General features: G+C 41.1%; 1 protein-coding gene across 2 annotated transcripts in view; it reads left to right on the top strand.

The window, feature by feature from the left end:
* The window catches only part of Rnf150 (ring finger protein 150), a 225055-nt gene that overhangs the window by 138634 nt on the left and 67426 nt on the right, over positions 1-18995 (top strand). The window contains exons 3-5 of one of the 2 annotated variants that reach the window (XM_031340502.1): positions 5632-5670; positions 7427-7498; positions 12948-13030. In XM_031340502.1, coding sequence (XP_031196362.1) covers positions 5632-5670; positions 7427-7498; positions 12948-13030 — 194 coding nt within the window. The remainder of the gene's footprint in view (positions 1-5631; positions 5671-7426; positions 7499-12947; positions 13031-18995) is intronic. The other variant, XM_031340503.1, reaches the window with a different exon arrangement.

An 18995-nucleotide genomic window follows, 5' to 3' on the forward strand; every position in this document is an offset into this window, starting at 1 on the left:
ACTATTGATGCTATTACAATGATGAGGGATGCTGTCCTCACTCATCATAAAGGTCATGACCAGCACAACACTAACGTGAGAAAGTTAAAGAAATCAACATACCAACTAGACATCTTCAATTCGCATTGGTCTTCCATAGAAGGACCTGGGGGATAATGTCCATCATTATCCTTATGGTCAGTGAAGAATGGAAAGCCACATAAAAATGTGACTGAGCAAATGGTACAACCACCCAGGGGTGGACTGGGTGAGGAGATTCTTCCTAGATTTTTTTTTCCGATGTTGCATTCCTTTGTCCTGTGTAAAGCCAGACTTCTCAGGAGTGCAGGCTTTCAGGGAAGAGGAGCAAATACAACCTTTGCAGATTTCATGTTTATCTGGGCTTTTGTGCAAGGGGACTCTAGCTCTTAGGACTCACCTCGGAGAAGAGGAATTATGAAATCTATGACTTATCAGGAGAACAGAAAAAGTTCCACATGAAACTTTACTTCTGAAGCTGTTTCTGGGGTCTTCAAGTGTCCTTGAGGCCAAAGAACTGAGCACATCAAAGAACAAGCCATGCTTGTAGGTACAGTCTTCTGAGCCCAACACTGCATATTGTCATCCTAAGTTCCACATCTGAGTGTTCTGTGTCTGTTCTCCCATTCCCTGCGATCCTAATACTATGGAAACAAAGAGGAAAGTGTCTTAGTTCCCCCTAGTTTCCTAAATATTTAGATCGCCATTTTAGAACCTTGAGTTTGATAGGGGTATGTAACAACATAACAACCTTGTGGACATTTATAGGACTTTTTTCTTTTAATATATAATTCATCTTTATTTTCCATAAAGCAATTTGTCTCCACTAATGGTCAAAAAATCCCCAGTAACCTTGATTTTTTAACCTGTATAGAGCAAGTTGATGGATAAATCTAATTCCCGGAATGCCTTGCTCTTGACAGTCTTTACTAAAAAGCAGAATTTGAGATTACTTGTGCTAGAAGACATCCACAAGCATACCAGCCATGCCAACATGGTGGGGGATGCCCTGACACAGAAAGATGGTACACACCACCATCATGGCTCTTCAGTCTATCTATAGTGGAGATGTCCCTGATACACACAGAAAGATGGTACACATCACCATCATGGCTCTTCAGTCTATCTACAGTGGAGATGTCCCTGACACACACAGAAAGATGGTACACACCACCACCATGGTTCTTCAGTCTATCTACAGTGGAGATGTCCCTGATACAAAAGGATGGTACACACCACCACCATGGTTCTTCAGCCTATCTACAGTGGAGATATCCCTGACACAAAAGGATGGTATACACCACTGTGGTTCTCCAGTCTATCTACAGTGGTCCCCAAGTCTCTCATCATCATTTCTTTAGCTGAGAATCACAAAAGAAAACTTGTGTTTCTTGATAGGCCACAGGTTGCAACATGTGCCCTCTCTATTCTGGCTCCATGGAACACAGGGATTGAGAGCAACTGCTTCCCACTTTGTACTTGGCTCCATTGAAAACTTGAAGCCAAGGATGTAACTGGATGGTAGAGTGTCTGCTTAGCACAAGCAGTGTCTTGGACCCAGTCTTCAGGACCACCAAGATGAAAAACCAAAGAAACAAGCAAACTGAAGGCAAAAGCAAGGCACAAGAGGCTTGTCTTGGTCACTTTGTGTCTCTTCCTTGCTGTGACAGAATATCTAAGAAGATGATGAAGATGCAGGGAAGATGTTTTACCTCAGATGAAGATGCAGGGAAGATGTTTTACCTCAGAGTTTCATGGGTTTTAAGCCATGGTTGGCTTGTTCCATTACTATGGATCTGTCACAAATAAAACGTCATGGAAACAGGGACACGTGGTAGAGAAAGCCGTTCAGTTCATGGCAACCATGACATGACAAGAGAGTAAGAGAAAGAAACCAGGTGGTGGTGGCACATGCCTTCAATCCCAGCACTCAGGAGGCAGAGGCAGGTGGATCTCTGTGAGTTCAAAGCCAGCCTGGTCTACAGAGGAAGTTCCAGGACAGCCAGGGCTACAGAGAAAAACCCTGTCTATAAAAGCAGAGAGAGAGAGAGAACACTAGACAGAAAGAGGAAGGGACACAGAGAGAAAGCAGACAAGATATGCCCCTACATCCAGTTCATCACATTGAAATTAATAGCCATATTAGACTGGAAACACAGAAGGTTTTTTTCCATTTCTATGTAACACAGTATATTAAATATACATGATCTTATCTTCATGGGTTTAATTATAGACTACAACAAAAGTATCCTCTAAATATTTAGGGCAACTATGATCTCATCAATGGATGCTATGAGGACATATGTCAGCATCCTCGTGGATCTCATCATTTCCCAATAGTACTACAAGCTGAGGAACAAGTCTCATGTCCAAGCTCAACATGCCTTTAATGCCAGCACTCAGATTCTGAGTCTACATACTGAGTTCTAAGCCAGCCAGGGCTCCATGTTGACATGCTGTCTCAATAAACAGAGTGGTTTATGCTACGGGGCCTGAGGGAATGGCTCGGTGGTGGAGCATGCATAACTTGAGGTCCCAATTATACTTGTCATCCCTCTAATTTGCATTTTGGAAACCCCAAATACTAGTTTTACAAATATACTTTTTTAGAATATTGAAAGCAGAGCTATTTTTTTCTCTGTGTGATTTTCATGTCTCTTGAAAAGCAATAAAAAGACTAAGGGAATCACAGTTTATGAAAGGCTTGCCTTGGAACAAGCTAGACCTGAGTTCCAGTTCCAGAACCCACATTTAAAAAGTAAACAAGCCCAGCATGCTGGTACCTGGTTACAGACCCAACACTGGGGCAGTAGAAACGGGCGGGTCCCCAGGCCTCATTGGCTGGCCTATCTAGTCTAGTTGGCAGGGTGTAGAACAATGAGAGACCATCAGAAATTGTGGTATCATACGGTGCATACCCACACGGATGTCCACACACAAAATAAACATTGGTATATACATCTGTATAACATGCAAATGGATGCATTTTTATAGTGCTTTTCTCCCCCATCGTTGTATTACTCCATGTACAAAAGGAAACAAAAAACTCACACTACCTGGCTACCTAATCACCATATGGTGTATAATCTATGTCTCAGAAATTGAGTTTCCTGTGCCCTGGAGTCTGGGCTGTCTGTTCTGCTCCTGCCAGTTTGGGCTGGCCATCATATCTTTCCTCAAAAGAGGTGTACTCTATTGTAATGCTCAGAGTGGGGCCTGGTTTGAAGAAAAAATGCAACGAGAGAGTTGATGAATCTATGATAGCATATTTCTCAGAACAATTGGATGAAATATGTCCTTCCTACCTCTGCTACCAGAGTCCCAAGGCCATAGGGAACCTGACATTGGGTCGACTGAACTTAACAAATCCAGCCACTCACCCTAGAAACCCAGCAGAAGGTCACCAGGAAGATCAAAAAAGGAATCTCCTCAACATGGGGTACATCAGGGTGGAGGTGGGGTGGGGCAATCAAACCCTTTTACCTGTCTTTCAGAGTATGGACATATAGGTTAGTTACACATCTTGGTCAAAGTGGACTTTGGTCCGTCATTACCTCAGAACAATTTCTCTGGGGAAATTAAAGTCCTCACCACTCAGTTCCCATTTGAAGATGAGCTCTTTGTTTTTAGGAGCAAGCTCTTTGTCCAGCGCTTACTGTTCTCAGCCAGTTTGGGGAAAGTGCTAGAGATAGACAGGCTGCAATCCCAGAGTCCAGTCCAGGACAAGATCTCGTAAAGGCTCAAAAGCTGTTGGTGATATGTGATATCTCTGTAAATCTTAGTGGCTCTTGGAGGGCAAGGTACATGTATGTAGTGTGTCTTTGCATTTACCCATAAGAACACATAAAGAAGCCAGAGACTGACCTGAACTTTGAATTTCAGCCAGACTGCCTGCCAGGAATCCCACCCCTGAACCTTCCCCTCCCCTACTCTAGTCCACTACAATTAAAGATGTGCTCACCGCACCCAGCTTTCTACCTAAGTGTCAAGGATCTAAACTCAGGTCTTCAAGCTTGCTCAGCAAGCTCTTTAATCACTGAGCCATCTTTCCAGCTTCAAATCCTAGTGGCTCTTTACCTTGGTGCAGCTGCAGATGAACAGGTCTTAAATAATTAATGCACTAGGTCAGGAGATGACCCAAAGGGTTAAAGTAGCAATAGTGCCAGACATGCAAATGAAAACAGACCTGCCAAGCTTTGCCTCAATTTCAATTAACCTCTGTGTCTGCCAAAGGAGCCTGTCAGTTGCTGCTACACCTCTGAGAACCATGTGATTTCTCAAGACTTCCGGGAGGGAAGGCTTCCAAGGCCTCAAGTCCATGACTTCTCCATTTCTAGCTCGATGTCTCTCAGGTGGTTAGTCCTGGGAATTTAAGGAGCCCACCTCCTACGAGATTTTATCCTTCAGGAAGCCACTTTTGCCCTCTAGACTGAGCTCATACAATGGCTCCAGGAATGGAGCCTGTCTTTCTAATTCCTGAACCTGAGCTGCCTTGTTGGTCCTAAGCCCAGGTACCTTAACATCAGTTTGCTTCTCATTTCCTGCATGAGAAATTCATTTCCTTTACTTTATTTTTTTGTCTGTTTGGTTGGTTGGTTGGCTGGTTTGGGGTGTTTGTTTGTTTGTTTGTTTTTTGGAAAGGCAGTTTGCAATGTCCTTTTCTCATGAAGAAAGGGAACGTCTTCAAACATTGGTCCAAATTGCTCAATAATAATGGGCCTGCCTGCCTGATATGCATGAGACTCTGGGGTCAAATTCTAAACAAAGCTCTCCAATTTTTATGTAGATGTAGACAAAAGTAAAACTAAGCAGTCAAACTTTAAAGACTTTTTTCCTAACTGATCTTACATGCTCAAGCTTAAGGGCATATGTGATTTCCTAAAAAATGTCTTAAGTGAAGTATAGTTTTGAAAATATTACTTTTAGCCAGATGTGGTAGTGCATGAGAACATGACTCTAATCTCTGCAGTCGGGAAGCTAGGGGAAATGGGAATTCCCTGCCAACCTGGGGACCCTAGGGAGACCCTGACCCAGCAAAGCAACCCAGGAGGAGAAGAAAGAAGAATGAGATAGGTTACTTATGGTCTAGCTGAAGTTTAGAATGATCTGTGGCAATTGTTTGAAAATACTGTTTTCTATTTAATTATCCACTCACTCAGCAGAAATTAAAATTTTAAAATGAAGTGATTGAATTGAACACAGTATTCTAAAATAACAATTAAACATAATTGCAAAATTTCCCGAACTTTAGAAATAAAAATAACCAACCTTTCATGGTACTGGAGAGATTGGCTCAATACTTAAGAGCATTGGCTGTTCTCTCATTGACCCAAGGTCAATTCCCAGCAGCAGCATGGTGACTTCCCGTCACTCGTTGCCTTAGTTCCAGGGGAGTCCATGACTTCTTCTGGCCTCGGTGAACACGACATGACTCACAGCCAGGTTTATAGGGTTAAGTGTTTATAATTTAAGTAATTTTTAAAAATGAAAAGAAAGATAACTAGCCTCTCTCCCTCTGGGCTTCAGATGTCTTATTTTAAATGTAAGGTCCTGCAGATTTGTGGCATTTACTCCTGAGAACAAAATAATGTCAATGCTTTCTCTTTTTTCCAGTACACCATAGCTACTGGTCAGGACTGGCAGCTTTACCGGGTTAGTTCCTCGACTTTGCTACCTTACAGCATGTATCATTATGATTGCTTTGTAATTTTCCCATTTCCTACTTAGACTTCATGGGTTATTTCCATGCTTTAAAAAAAAGTCTGTTGTTTGAATGTTCTATTTACTCATCGTTTATGGAAATAATTCTAGATAAGCTGCATGGGATAGGAATTAGGGGAATTACTTTTCAGTACCATTTTATCTACAGAAACTATGAGTAGATTTTGAGTTCAAAACTAACCCAGGCGACATAGTAGAAAGCAAAGGGACAAAATAAAAATTTGTGTGTGCATATGTATATGTGTGTTAAGTGATTGGATGCCAATTAATGAAGGCAGATTTATTCTACATGCTGGGGTAACAATGGGATAAAAAATAAACACAAGTATGCTTTTAAGGTGCTTATGTTAAAAAAAATGTAACAGGTGTTTGTCATGAAAACAAATACTGGATTGCAATGGTGTCATTCCCTATGAGACACTACTGGGGTGTGCAATAAAGGACCTTGCTAGGAGATGTAAAGAAAGTTCATCATCATCATCATGATCATCATCATCATCACCACCATCACCACCACCATCATCATCATCATCAGAAAAGACAAATTCTGTGTTAATTTGAGTCCTTCAAGTACATTTGCCTGCTGCAGCTGTATCTATTGCAGGACAGAACCACATATGCTAAAAGTAAGACAAAGACATGCAGAGAACTTTTGGAGCACACACAGAAATACCATTTTCCCTCAAAGAGTTAATTCTCACATGCTTCTCCCACTGCCTTACCATTGCAGGGCTCATTAGGACAGCAGTTTTTTCTATACAACAGCAGGGTATGATGCATTCTTTCTTGATGTCAGTGATAAAGGCTCCCCAGGCATGTGATTTATAATTATTTGCTAACCTAAATTCTAAATTCTATGTGTGTGTGTGTGTGTGTGTGTGTGTGTGTGTGTGTATTATACATGTTCATGTGGGTGTGTGCACATTTATGTATGAGCTACACACCTAATAACTTAAATGCATGTGGGGCTAGAGGCAGGTAGGCATTTCTTTGTCGATCTCTATTTCTCTTCTCTGAACTTGGCACTTACTGATTGGCTAGCCTGACTGCCCAGAGAGCTCCAGAGATCCACCTGTCTCCACTCTCCATCTCTAGAGTTAAACACTTGAGAGGCCACAGCAGCATTTCCGGGGGGCCTGGGACTCTCTACTCAGACCCCCCCAAGCTTACCTGGCAACAGCTTTACATACTGAGCCATCCCCTTACTCTATGTATAGCATACTCAAATGCATACATAGGGAGAAGACAATAGAGTAGTAGGAGGCAGGCTGCATTGCTTGGTCTATATGAGCAGATCAAAAGCAAGCACAAGGCCTTGAGAGAGAAAAAGAAGTGCTGTTCTCTCTGGTCACACACTGGACAACTATTTCTACAAGCTGGGAGATGCTTTGGCTTTTGCTAGTTACCCATCTGTGCAAATAGACCCCGAGCTGATGTTATGCTAGGAAGTTTCTAGTTCATATGCTAACTCTGTGTCACATGAGCCTAAAACCCAAAACAAAGAACTCTATCCAACACTGTCGGCATGGGCCATGCAAACTCCCAGGCTCAGTGTCCTCCAGCCATTGCCCATTACATTCATGCCATGTGTGCATGACTTCAGCTGCTCCGGTTTATCACAGGCTATAAGAAGGGAAGACAGGAATCTCATATCGTTGTTGCTAACAGGTGGCTTTCTCCTTTTCAGCGCCGACTGGGAGATGCAGCAAAGAAAGCCATCAGCAAGCTCCAGGTCAGGACCATCAGGAAGGGTGACAAGGTGAGAACCTCTTTCCTTTGGTGAGGATATATTCAAGAAACTCTCTGCAAAGTAGAAGACAGAGAGGAAAGGGAAGGGGAGATAGATGTAAATCTCTGTAGTCTATGCACAGCAGGCACTTAAACTGCTTATATTAAGCATAGTGTTTAGAAAATACATGGTTTGGGGCTGGTGAGATGGCTCAGCGGGGAAGAGTATCGACTGCTCTTTGGAAGGTCATGAGTTCAAATCCCAGCTACCACATGGTGGTTCACAGCCACCGGTAATGAGACCTGACACCTTCTTCTGGTGCGTCCGAAGACTACTACAGTGTACTTACATATAATAAATAAATAAATAAATAAATAAATAAATAAATAAATAAATAGAAAATACACCGTTTACTGGCAACAAAATAGGAGAAATTACGAATTAAGCGGTCAGCAATAGCCAAATTGTACAGTCAGTGTCAGTGCCCATCAACAAATGAATAGATTAAGAAAATGTGAAAAAAAAAAAAAAAAGCCAGGCAGTGGTGGTGCACGCCTTTAATCCCAGCACTTAGGAGGCAGAGGCAGGCAGATTTCTGAAGTCAAGGCCAACCTGATCTACAGAGTGTGTTCCAGGACAGCCAGGACTACACAGAGAAACCTTGTCTCGAAAAACCAAAGAAAAGAAAAGAAAGGAAAATGATATGTACACATGGTGGAATGTTATTGAGACATTAAGAATAATGAAAATACATCAATTGCAGGATAATAGATGAAACTACTATATCTATCATGAGAAGCAAGGTGCAGAAAGATGACTATACCGCACTCTCTCTCATATTCAGAATCCAGACTTTGTGAAAGGACTTAGAAGTAGAAGGAGCCCCTACTTGAAAAAAAAATGAAGAGGACCTGTGGGAAAAGAGGGAGGTGGGGAAGTGGTGGGAAGTGACTAAAACTGAAGTGTGTGTGATACACATTCGTGAAAATGTTGTAGTGAAAGCCAGCATCATATGCAATAAGTACGCGCTTCAAAAGGTGTGTGAGAAGCCAGCTGTGGTAGCTCATACCTTAGGAGGCACTGGCAGGGGAATTCCTAGAGGCTCCAGTCAGCCTTGTCTACATAGTGAGTTCTAGATTAGCCAGGATTGTATAGATCCTTTCTCAGAAAAAAATAAATAAATAAACCAAGTGTGGCTGAGGTAAACACATGAAAGTGTCCCTTGAAACACGTGACAAAAATGGGTCTTAAATTTCAGTTGAATCTGGTCTGTCTGTGCAGGTGCCTTAAGCAGACTTTGAGCACATATTCTGTAGCCAATCCCACAACACCCAGGGGAAGCTCCACTCTCAGGTGCTCTAACACTCCCAAGAACATAGGATCAGAGGTAAGAGGGACACAACATCTGTTCCAACACCAGGAGTAACAGGGACCAGCGAACCCAGGCACGCAGGAACTCCACCAGTCCAGTGGCATGGGTTGCTTCCCATTTGTCTGGGCTGGTGCTCTAAGTAGACCTTGGGCTCAAATTCTGCAGCTAGTCCTGTAATACCCAGAGGAAGCTCTACTCCCAGGCACTCTAAGGGGCCCAGGATCACAGAATCCCAGAATCATAGGATCACAGAGACAGCTTGACTCTGAGGAGTTCTGACACAATCAGGCTCACAGGAAGACAGGCCCCAGTCAGATTTAGCCAGGGCAGGTAGCACTAGAGATAACCAGATGGTGGGAGGCAAGCGTAAGAAAATAAGCAACAGAAACCAAGGTTACTTGGCATCATCAGAACCCAATTCTCCAACAATAGCAAGTCCTGGACACATCATCACCCTGGAAAAACAAGATTCGGATCCAAAATCACTTCTCATTTTGATGATGGACATTAAAACATTAAGAAGGACATAAATAACTCCCTTAAAGAAATACAGGAAAACACAGGTAAACAGCTAGAAGCCCTTAAAGAGGAAACACAAAAAAATCTCTTAAAAAACTACAGGAAAACACAATTAAACAGGTGAAGGAAATGAACAAAACCATCCAGAATCTAAAAATGGAAATAGAAACAATAATGAAATCACAAAGGGAGACAACACTGGAGATAGAAAACCTAGGAAAGAGATCAGGAGTCATAGATGCAATCATCACCAACAGAATACAAGAGACAGAAGAGAGAATCTCAGGTGCAGAAGATACCATAAAAAACATTGACACAACAGTCAATAAAACCATGAAAAGCAAAAAGCTCCTAACCCAAAATATCCAGGAAATACAGGAAACAATGAGAAAACCAAACCTAAGGATAATAGTCATAGAAGAGAATGAAGACTCCCAACTTAAAGGGCCAGTAAATACCTTCAACAAAATTATAGAAGAAAACTTCCCTAAACTAAAGAAAGAGATGCCCATGAACATACAAAAAGCCTACAGAACTCCAAATAGACTGGAACAGAAAAGAAATTCCTCCTGTCACATAATAATCAAAACATCAAATGCACTAAACAAAGAAAGAATTATAAAAAGCAGTAACGGAAAAAGGTCAAGTAACATATAAAGTTAAGCCTATCAGAATTACACCAAACTTCTCACCAGAGACTATGAAAGCCAGAAGATCCTGGGTAGATGTCATACAGACCCTAAGAGAACACAAATGCCAGCCCAGCAAAACTCTCAATTACCATAAATGGAGAAACCAAGATTTTCCATGACAAAACAAAATTTACACAATATCATTCCACAAATCCAGCTCTACAAAGGATAATAGATAGATAGAAAACACCAACATAAGGAGCAAAACTACACCCTAGAAGAAGCAAGAAAATAATCTTTCAACAAACCCACACAAACATAATTCCACTTCTAACAACAAAAATAACAGGAAGTAACAATTACTTTTTCTTAATATCTCTTAATATGAAAATTAATATTACCAGCTTATCCTAATCAATTCAAATTCAAAAATATGAGGAATTAGAAATTTGTTGGCTGTCATCCAGTGGTTTCTCTAATTTGGTAATTGGAGAAATAGGTCCAATATTGTACAATCCATATACACTTTCTGCTTGGTTGTACATGACAGTGTCTTGCTATGTACCACATAATGGTCTTAAAATCATGCTTCTCCTATCTCAGCTTCTCTATTAGTAGGATTGATTATTTGATGTTTTTATACTATACTATGGTTTTCAGAACAGCTTCCATATTTCAAAAGTATTTATACAGCGAAAAGAAACCTAAACAATTAACTTGGGAGGTGGCTTGTAAGAGAATAACAAAGAGTGAGACTGAATGTTTTGCTTGACGTTTGTAACTATTGTATCAATTTTCAAGAAGAGGACTTTATAAGTTACTCTTTCTCTGAGATGAATGCTTTTCCAAATTATCAGGGCTAATGAACCAAACTCTTACCCTCACCTAATGTCTGTGCCACCCTCCAAGCAGAACCATTGTTCATTGAAACAGTTGTCCAATGACTTTATCGATAGACCATCTTAAAACACACACCATTTCTTAAATGAATGTAACCTGTTCTCTGTGGGCTGAGAATAAAGACAACAACTCAAGTCAAATAGCTTTGATCATAGCAGGAAATCTGTATCCAAAAATCATGCCTACAATTCACTCCTTAGCACAGCAGAACTGTCAACACTTAGCTTAGCTACTATGGAGGTAAAATCCTTTGGTGATGTGAGGGTCATTGAAGTGCAGCCTTATTACAATGAACTCCAATGTCTAAAAATTGTTCTTATTTTGGGCTTGTTCCACAGTAAGAGCCAAGATTTTAAGCTCTACTAAAAGCAAAACAAACAATCAAAAAGACTTTATCTATTTATGTTCATTAAAAAAAACTAGTAGTGATGTATTATTTTAAAATATAGAGCTAATATGTTTGGAGTTATTAAAAATTTACATTGAGAAAAACATATGTATTTTCAGTATAGCTATAGACTAGCATCTACATAAGACTGTTCCATTTATTGTTACATTATTTTAAAAGTTTAAAGAATATGACAAAATAAAAAACAAAAGGTATGACAGATATTGAAGAGTGGGGTCTCTGGGAGGAGTTGGGGGTACAAATGTGAAAGAAGAACGTGATGTAATTCTATTTACTTAAAATGTTTTTTAAATGTTAACCAATTCAGATAAACTGAAATTACGTATGTTTTCTCATCATAATGCAATAAAACTTAAATCAATAAAAAATTCAGTTGAAGCTTCCTAGTAAATATAAAATGGAAAACAGGAAGTAAAAGCTCAATATTTCAATCAATACTTGCTTACCCTATTTCAAGTGATTACTCTTAATATGACCCATGAAAGTTCTCCCAGCAGTCCTTGGAAAGAAGATGGGTTTCCATGGTGAGCTGTGCTCACCACATAAGTTTAAAGTATAAATACACACATGATATTTAGCTCTTCTGAACTCTAGGGCCTAGAACCCCAAAGTGACTGCACAGCCTCTGTCACTGTAGAATAATGGCATGAATCCGAAGGCCACCGCACACCTCCAGGAAGTGTGAAAAGCCCACAGCCCAAGTCTGTGGCTTCTAGGGACAGCTAGGACAGCAATGGGTGACAGTCCGTGGGCGCAGCACTCCCTGGTGATCAGGTGCTATCTCTACTCTGAATCACTGATTTTTCTCACAGGTTATATGCCATCAATTTAAATAATAGAAGAACAATGCTGAGATTAATAAAAGAAACTTCATTTAAAAGGATAACCAGGGCCTTGGGACAATGGCTTCTTTGGGAAAAGGCTTGCGCTGGCTGAGTTTGATCCCCAACACTCATATCAAAGTGAGATGTGGTGACACTTGCTTGTTGGGGTAGAGTCAGGAGGAGGCTGGCTGACCAGTCAGTCCAGCCAAGCAGGGGAGCACCAGGTTCAGTGAGAGACTCCATCTCAAAAGTAAATGAATGAATAAATAAATAAACAAACAAACAAATGAATAAAATAAGGTTTGAGAGCAACTCTGATGCATACCCAGGTGCCCTCACATGATCACCTACACAAACCAAATTTAGAAATGGCATATATTTTCATCTGTGTTTTTTCCCACTCAATTAGAGAGGAAGTGTGCCAGCATGATGGCATACGTAAGCCATGAGGTGCCACTTTTAGGTTTGCGTACAGAAAATAACAATTGAAACTCGATTTTTATTTACATTTTAATATACACTTTAGATGCAAGAAGACCAAGTAGATTATAAATCATTCGGATAAATATTACTCCTCAGAATGAGGAAAGAGATTTACAGTATTTTAGGAACAGCGCATGTGAAGGACATTTTTCCTCACAAGAGCTCTCCGAGTAGAAACAAGTGATGGTTTGAAGGGGTGAAAACTAAGCCAGTCGGTGAATTATTGATGGAGCAGTGTTAATGCTGCGGAGAGGCTGGCCCCAGGCGAGCTCTCCTTGGTTTATGACAGTGCTTGCTCAGTTTGGAAGCTAAAGTTGGCCCTTCTGCTCTTCTGTTGCAGGAAACTGAGTCCGATTTTGATAACTGTGCAGTCTGCATAGAAGGGTACAAGCCCAATGATGTGGTCAGGATCCTACCCTGCCGGTGAGTAATGTGGGGTCAGAGGCCTCTTTGTTGGCACTGCAAACAAGCAAAATGCTTCTTTCCCTGCAACTTTATTCCTGAAAAACATACTACCACATGAAAATAGAACCCTTTCTTATCCTCCTTGCATGAAAGGCAGACTTGACAAGAGAGTGGGCGTCCATGCTGTGTGTAGAGAAAGCTCCTTGGATATCTCTCTCAGTGATGTTCAGAATCACTTCTGGCTTTTATCAACTAGAACAGCCAAGTCTTCTTTAGACTTGTGAATGACCAGGACACACTCAGCGATCTGAATATGGCCAGCAGGAAACAGAGAGCCAGAGGCATATTTCATTTACCTTAAGTTTTACCAGTGGAAAGAGAGTGGGACAGATTCCTACAGAATTCTAGAATCTGAAGGAACATTCTAACATGTAGACTTGAGAAAACTCCCCCTGCCCTCCACGGATGCATCCACAATCACTTTAACTTTTCTCCCTAAGTTTAAGTTGCTGTTACTGTGCCTTGCATTTTCTTTGAACATCCTAATTAAATCAAATAACTTAGAGTTGTTAAGAGCCACAGCTTTCATAGAAAATCCTTTTTTAGTTGCACCTGCGCAAGTGTCCTAAAAATAAAAATGTAATTGACTCAATGAAAGGTACTTCATGTAGAGAAAATGGCTTGCAAAATTCTTGAGTTTAAAAGTATACTAAGCAGAAAAGAGTATACCACAGAGACATGCACCATCTAGCACTTTCCACCAAACAATACAAAGGTTAAAGCTGTTTATTAGAAATATAAATGGAATAAAATACCATCCAGGGAATTAGTTTAATAATCTCAAGAGGACGAAGAAGTGACCAAGATAATGAATAAAAAGCCTGGATGATCAGATGGAACTCAGCATCTCTCAAGAGATCCTTCTTGAAATGCTCACAGCAGTTGGCTGCTAGGAAAGTGGGAGTCGGAAGGCTCCCCACGCAGAACCTGCAAGTGTGGGCAAATTCCCTCAGTTTACAGACATCTGACTATCCTTAAAGTGGAGCCACAAACAGGGTCACATCGACACTTAGCAATTTTCTGTGTATGAACGCAACTCACTCTTGAGTATTTTCTTATGCATGTATTTATTTATTTTTATTTGAAGGATGGCACAGAAGCCACAGCAGTAGTGTGGAGGTCAGAAGATAGTTTCTGGCAGTCAGTTCTTTCCTTCTGCCGTGTGAGTCCTGGGAATGGAACTCAGGTCATCAGGCTTGATGGCAGGCACCTTTACCCACTGGGCTGTCCCCTGACCCATAATTACATTCTTTCTAGACATCATACAGTGCACAGGCAGTGACTACCAGAATGGCTTTCAGGGAGCACCAGTATGAGGATGACAGGGACCTCTTCTGCTCGTGTCTTACCTTAGGGATTTGAAATTTTGGGGTGAGAATCACGTCAGATTCCCTTACTCGCCTTCCTGCAGATCCTGAGCTTCATACGGTCCCTACTAATGGATGCCCATGACCAAGTAAAAGTCTGCTTTTTTTCCTGACACTCCAATGTAATGAACAAGATCTGTTTTCAAGACTTATATATACCATCTCACTTGCTCTCCTGCTCATACTATAAAAAGTAGTTTATTCATCTAAAGTTTTATCATAACTAAATATTGTGGATCTGCATGAAACTGCTGGAGACTTGAAACTACATAATCATGGTGTGATTTCCCATAACCTCATTCAGTGTCTGCTTATGGCAAATTACATTTCTTTAACAAGATTCAATTTTTTCTTATTAATGCAGATCTCCTTTATAGTATTTTTAAATATTAATCAAAAACGCTAGTATTTTACTGCTTGCCACTAAAAGAAACTTTCAGAGGCTCAACTCTATTGCTATTAGTCTTGCCCTAGGCTGCTCAGAACGGTCTCAGGTTTCTGCCTTTCCTAACTGCTGAGCCACTGCACAGTACTAGGTTTCTGCTTTCCTATATGATTATTTTGTTTCCAAGCCTACACACTGATCTTTCCAGTATTATACTTGTGTTCATTCTTTGAGAATTTCATTTCTACACACAGTGTGCTTCGATCATATTCACCTCCCCTGACTCCTCCACGATCCATCATGCTTCCCACTCCATGCTTCATAATTCACCAAGTCCAACTTCTACTGTGCATACACTCATGACTGTGGACCATCCACTGAAACATTGCTGGCCCACTAAGGACTAAACCCTTCAAGATAACTGGCTCTCCTTTCCCCAGGAGCCATCGGCTGTCCATAGCTCCTAAGTTAGTGGTGGATGCTTCAGAGCCCCTCCAACTATGTAGAGGGATGACTGGCTTGATCCCATGCACTCTTGCCCATGGCTGGCATTCATGAGTGTAGTGGTCCTGTCATATCCAGAAACACATCTTCCCGTGTCTTCCCAGGCTTCACTCCTGCTTTCCCTGACCACCATCCCTTACGATCTTTCCACCTCCCCTTCCATGATGGTCTATGAACCTTGGGAGGAGGGGCAGGGGTCACACATTGGTTCTTTATTCTTCAAGTACCTTACTCTCTGTCATTACTTTCTTATTGTAGACCCTGCTTTGAATGACAGAACACACCAAGCATTACCCATCATGAGTTATACTCAGTCTTACACTTGTCACACATAAGCACTCTCTGAATCGCTCGTGTGTGTTTTTCCATGCTGGCTATAAAATCAAGGTACTTTTATGACTGTTGCTGGCTTCTCGCAGGCAGTGTGTGCTAATGGATGCTATCAATCAGATGTAGTAGTATTTGTTCCTTGGCCCCATCGTTTCCTCTGGAGTGTTATTGAACCTTTACTCCTATGAGTGTGATAGACTTCCTCTCCTAGTTTTCCCAGGCTTATTCATCCATGGAATTGTTTGTATGGCCTTAGAGGAAAAGTTACTTCAAAAATTATTCCAGTGTATAATATGTCTCTTCTTGAATATTACATTCTGTGTCCTCATAACCCCTGAATACTGCATATATCACCACTGCTTGGGTGCCTTTCCAATAATCCATGTGTGCGTTTACACCATGATAGTTTCTAAAGCATGCTATTGTCCTCTCTGAGACTTCCACATAATGCATGGTAAATGAGTAAAGCCTCCTTTCTCATCTGTCATCATGGTAATTATTAAAGTGAAGTCATATACATCCATGCCAGCCCTTTCTTTCCCCTCTCCCTTTCTTCATCCAGTTCTTCCCTAACACATGAGCACAAGGCTCCATTGATGTGAGCCTGGCCCTGTGAGCACAATGTGAGGGACAGACATGTAGTGGCTTGCTCAGCCAGTTGGCTACAGACACTTCTAACTTTTGTGACTTGGATTGGATCCCAGTTCACCACTAAGGCATTTTCCAGGAAACACAGGTTTTGCTGTGTCCTACTCATATCAAGATATGCACTAGGCTATGTTTTGGGTTGGGCTTGTGACTTGGACTAGAGCTTGTAGTTATGATTCTTAGCCACAGAGCGTACCTTCCTGAAGCACTGTATTGATCTTCATTGTCTTCTCCAGTCCAGAGAATGAATAATGATCTCTGCTCCTTTTAATCTCTAACCTCCTTACTCTTTTCCACAGTGGTTATTTCTTTCAGCCCACTTATCTGTCTGTGTTCAAAGACACAAAATTTGAAGAAGCATGTGCATTCCTAAAGTGGATCAGAAGTCCATATTTGTAAAAGGCAAAACCATACATTTTTCTTGCCAGTGTCCCCATAAAATTCTTTCCTATCTTTAAAATTTATCACCATTTTGTGGGGCATTATTGTGGTTTCCTTTAATCTGGCAGTCTCTTCCACAGCTGGGGACAACTTCAAAAGCATCCTGGTAATAAGCAGGTCTTGTGATGAGCTTGTAATATATGAGCAACTCCTTTGAAACAACAAATATGGTACAGCAGGAACAGTAGGAGGTACCATATGTGGGATGGTAAGTGGGGTGATCTTGTGAGAAAGAGGAATTCCAGTGGATAATCAGGAAACAGCATGATGTGGGTGTCCACAATAACCAATTTCTGCAAATACGATAGGGCTAATATCATGCACCATGGATTTAAGAAAAGTTTTCTAATAATAATAATAATAATAATAATAATAATAATGAGGAGGAGGAGGAGGAAGAGAAAGAGGAGGAGAAAAAGAAAACATCCCTTTGGTTTATTTTTCCCTTAAGATTTATTTTTAATAAAAAATAAAATGTTTGCTTTTATTTTGCATATATATGAGTAAAGATACTCATATGTGTATGTCTGTGCACCACATTCATGCGGTTGCCATAGAAACCAGAAGAGAGTGTCAGATCCCCTGGAACTGGAGTTATTTGTTAACCCCATGTGGATGCTGGGAACCAAACCTGGGTCCTTTGCAAGAGCAGCAGTGCCCTTAATCACTGAGCCATCTCTCTAGCTCTGATATCTCTTCGTATTTTTAATCCAGGTTTGATTATCTCAGATACCCTCATTATAGAAATGTTTTAAAGAGTAAAATATTTAAGTATCTGCCTAGCTACTGCATGCAGGTAAGAGCCACTGTCATTTTCTCCTGTTTCTTCCCTTTGCCTTCTCATCCTTTTGCAAGTTCGGAATACTGTGGTCAGCATCTCCAATGTCTGTTCTCCTCCTAATCATTGTAAGAATTTCCCAGAAAGAGCACTAAGTTATTTGTGGCTCATTTTGACCTCCCTTTGGACTCTGAAGCAATAACCAGAAGTTAATCGAGCTCTTGCTTGCATAAATCACCCAAAAAGCCTTGGGATGCCAAGGATTTTGTAGAGCGAGCTTTTACTTCAGAAGTCTGTCATGACCTGAGTGGAATTTTCCACTGAGGTAAGCCATGAATGCACCCCATTCTCTTGAACTTACTTCTTAGTAATCCACTAGGGAGGTGTTCACCCCCCATGGACGATGCAGAAAAAGTTTCTCACACAGGGATGTGCTTGTTTCTTTCTATAGAAACAATGTGACTCACTGGCTTATTATCACCAGAGTCTAATTGCTAAGTAAAACTTTATATACTTCAAGTTGGAATCTCTGGTGTACATCCACTGACTTTCATGTTATTCACAAATAACTTTCTGTATCTATGGTTTGTAAACAGTGCTCCCTGGAAACTCTAAGCATCAGTCTTATGAGTGGTAAAGAGCTCTTTATATTGAAGGTGGGGGTGCAAGATGAAGAAAATTAGCAACAAGCAAGCTGTCCTGGAATTACTATAGTCAGAAAGTATTCTGCTGACTGACATGCAATGCTGCACCTAATCCAGAAGAGTGGGGGATGAGGGTCCAGAGAGCTGTGTTCTCACACTGTGTCTGCAGCAGCAGAGTTTGGGGGTCTCTGCCACTTCTCAGTGAGACAGATGCCAGTTTCTCCCAAGCCACATCATCTGGTAGATCAGGCAATCCTGGAATGTATTTCTTGGCTTGTTTGGAAAGTCTTTATACCATACACTTTACCTTCTGGTCATTTCCTGGAGTGATGGTTTGTATATGCTCTGCCTAGAGAGTGGCACTATTAGAAGGTATGGCCCTGTTGGAGTAGGTGTGGCCTTTTTGGAGTAGGCATAGCATTGTGGGATGTGGGCTTTAAGACCCTCATCCTAGCTGCTTGGAAGCCAGTATTCATCAGCCTTCAGATGAAGATGTAGAACTTTCAGCTCTTCCTTCACGATGCCTGCCTGGATGCTGCCATGTTCCTGCCTTGATGATCATGGACTGAACCTCTGACCCTGTAAGCCAGTCCCAATTACATGTTGTCTTTATAAGAGTTGCCTTGGTCATGGTGTCTGTTCATAGCAGTAAAACCCTAACTAAGACCCCTGGTGTATTGAATGGTGCTAAGTTCACCTACATCATTGTTCAACCATCACCACCACCCACTGGGAGAATTAGATCCTCTACCACACTGAAACCCTGAATCCCCTGAAACACAGCTACTACTCAAAAATTCCATGGCCCCACTGGGAGGTTTTTTTT

The sequence above is a fragment of the Mastomys coucha genome, unplaced genomic scaffold (assembly GCF_008632895.1).
Source record: "Mastomys coucha isolate ucsf_1 unplaced genomic scaffold, UCSF_Mcou_1 pScaffold22, whole genome shotgun sequence".
Classification (NCBI taxonomy): Eukaryota; Metazoa; Chordata; class Mammalia; order Rodentia; family Muridae; genus Mastomys; species Mastomys coucha.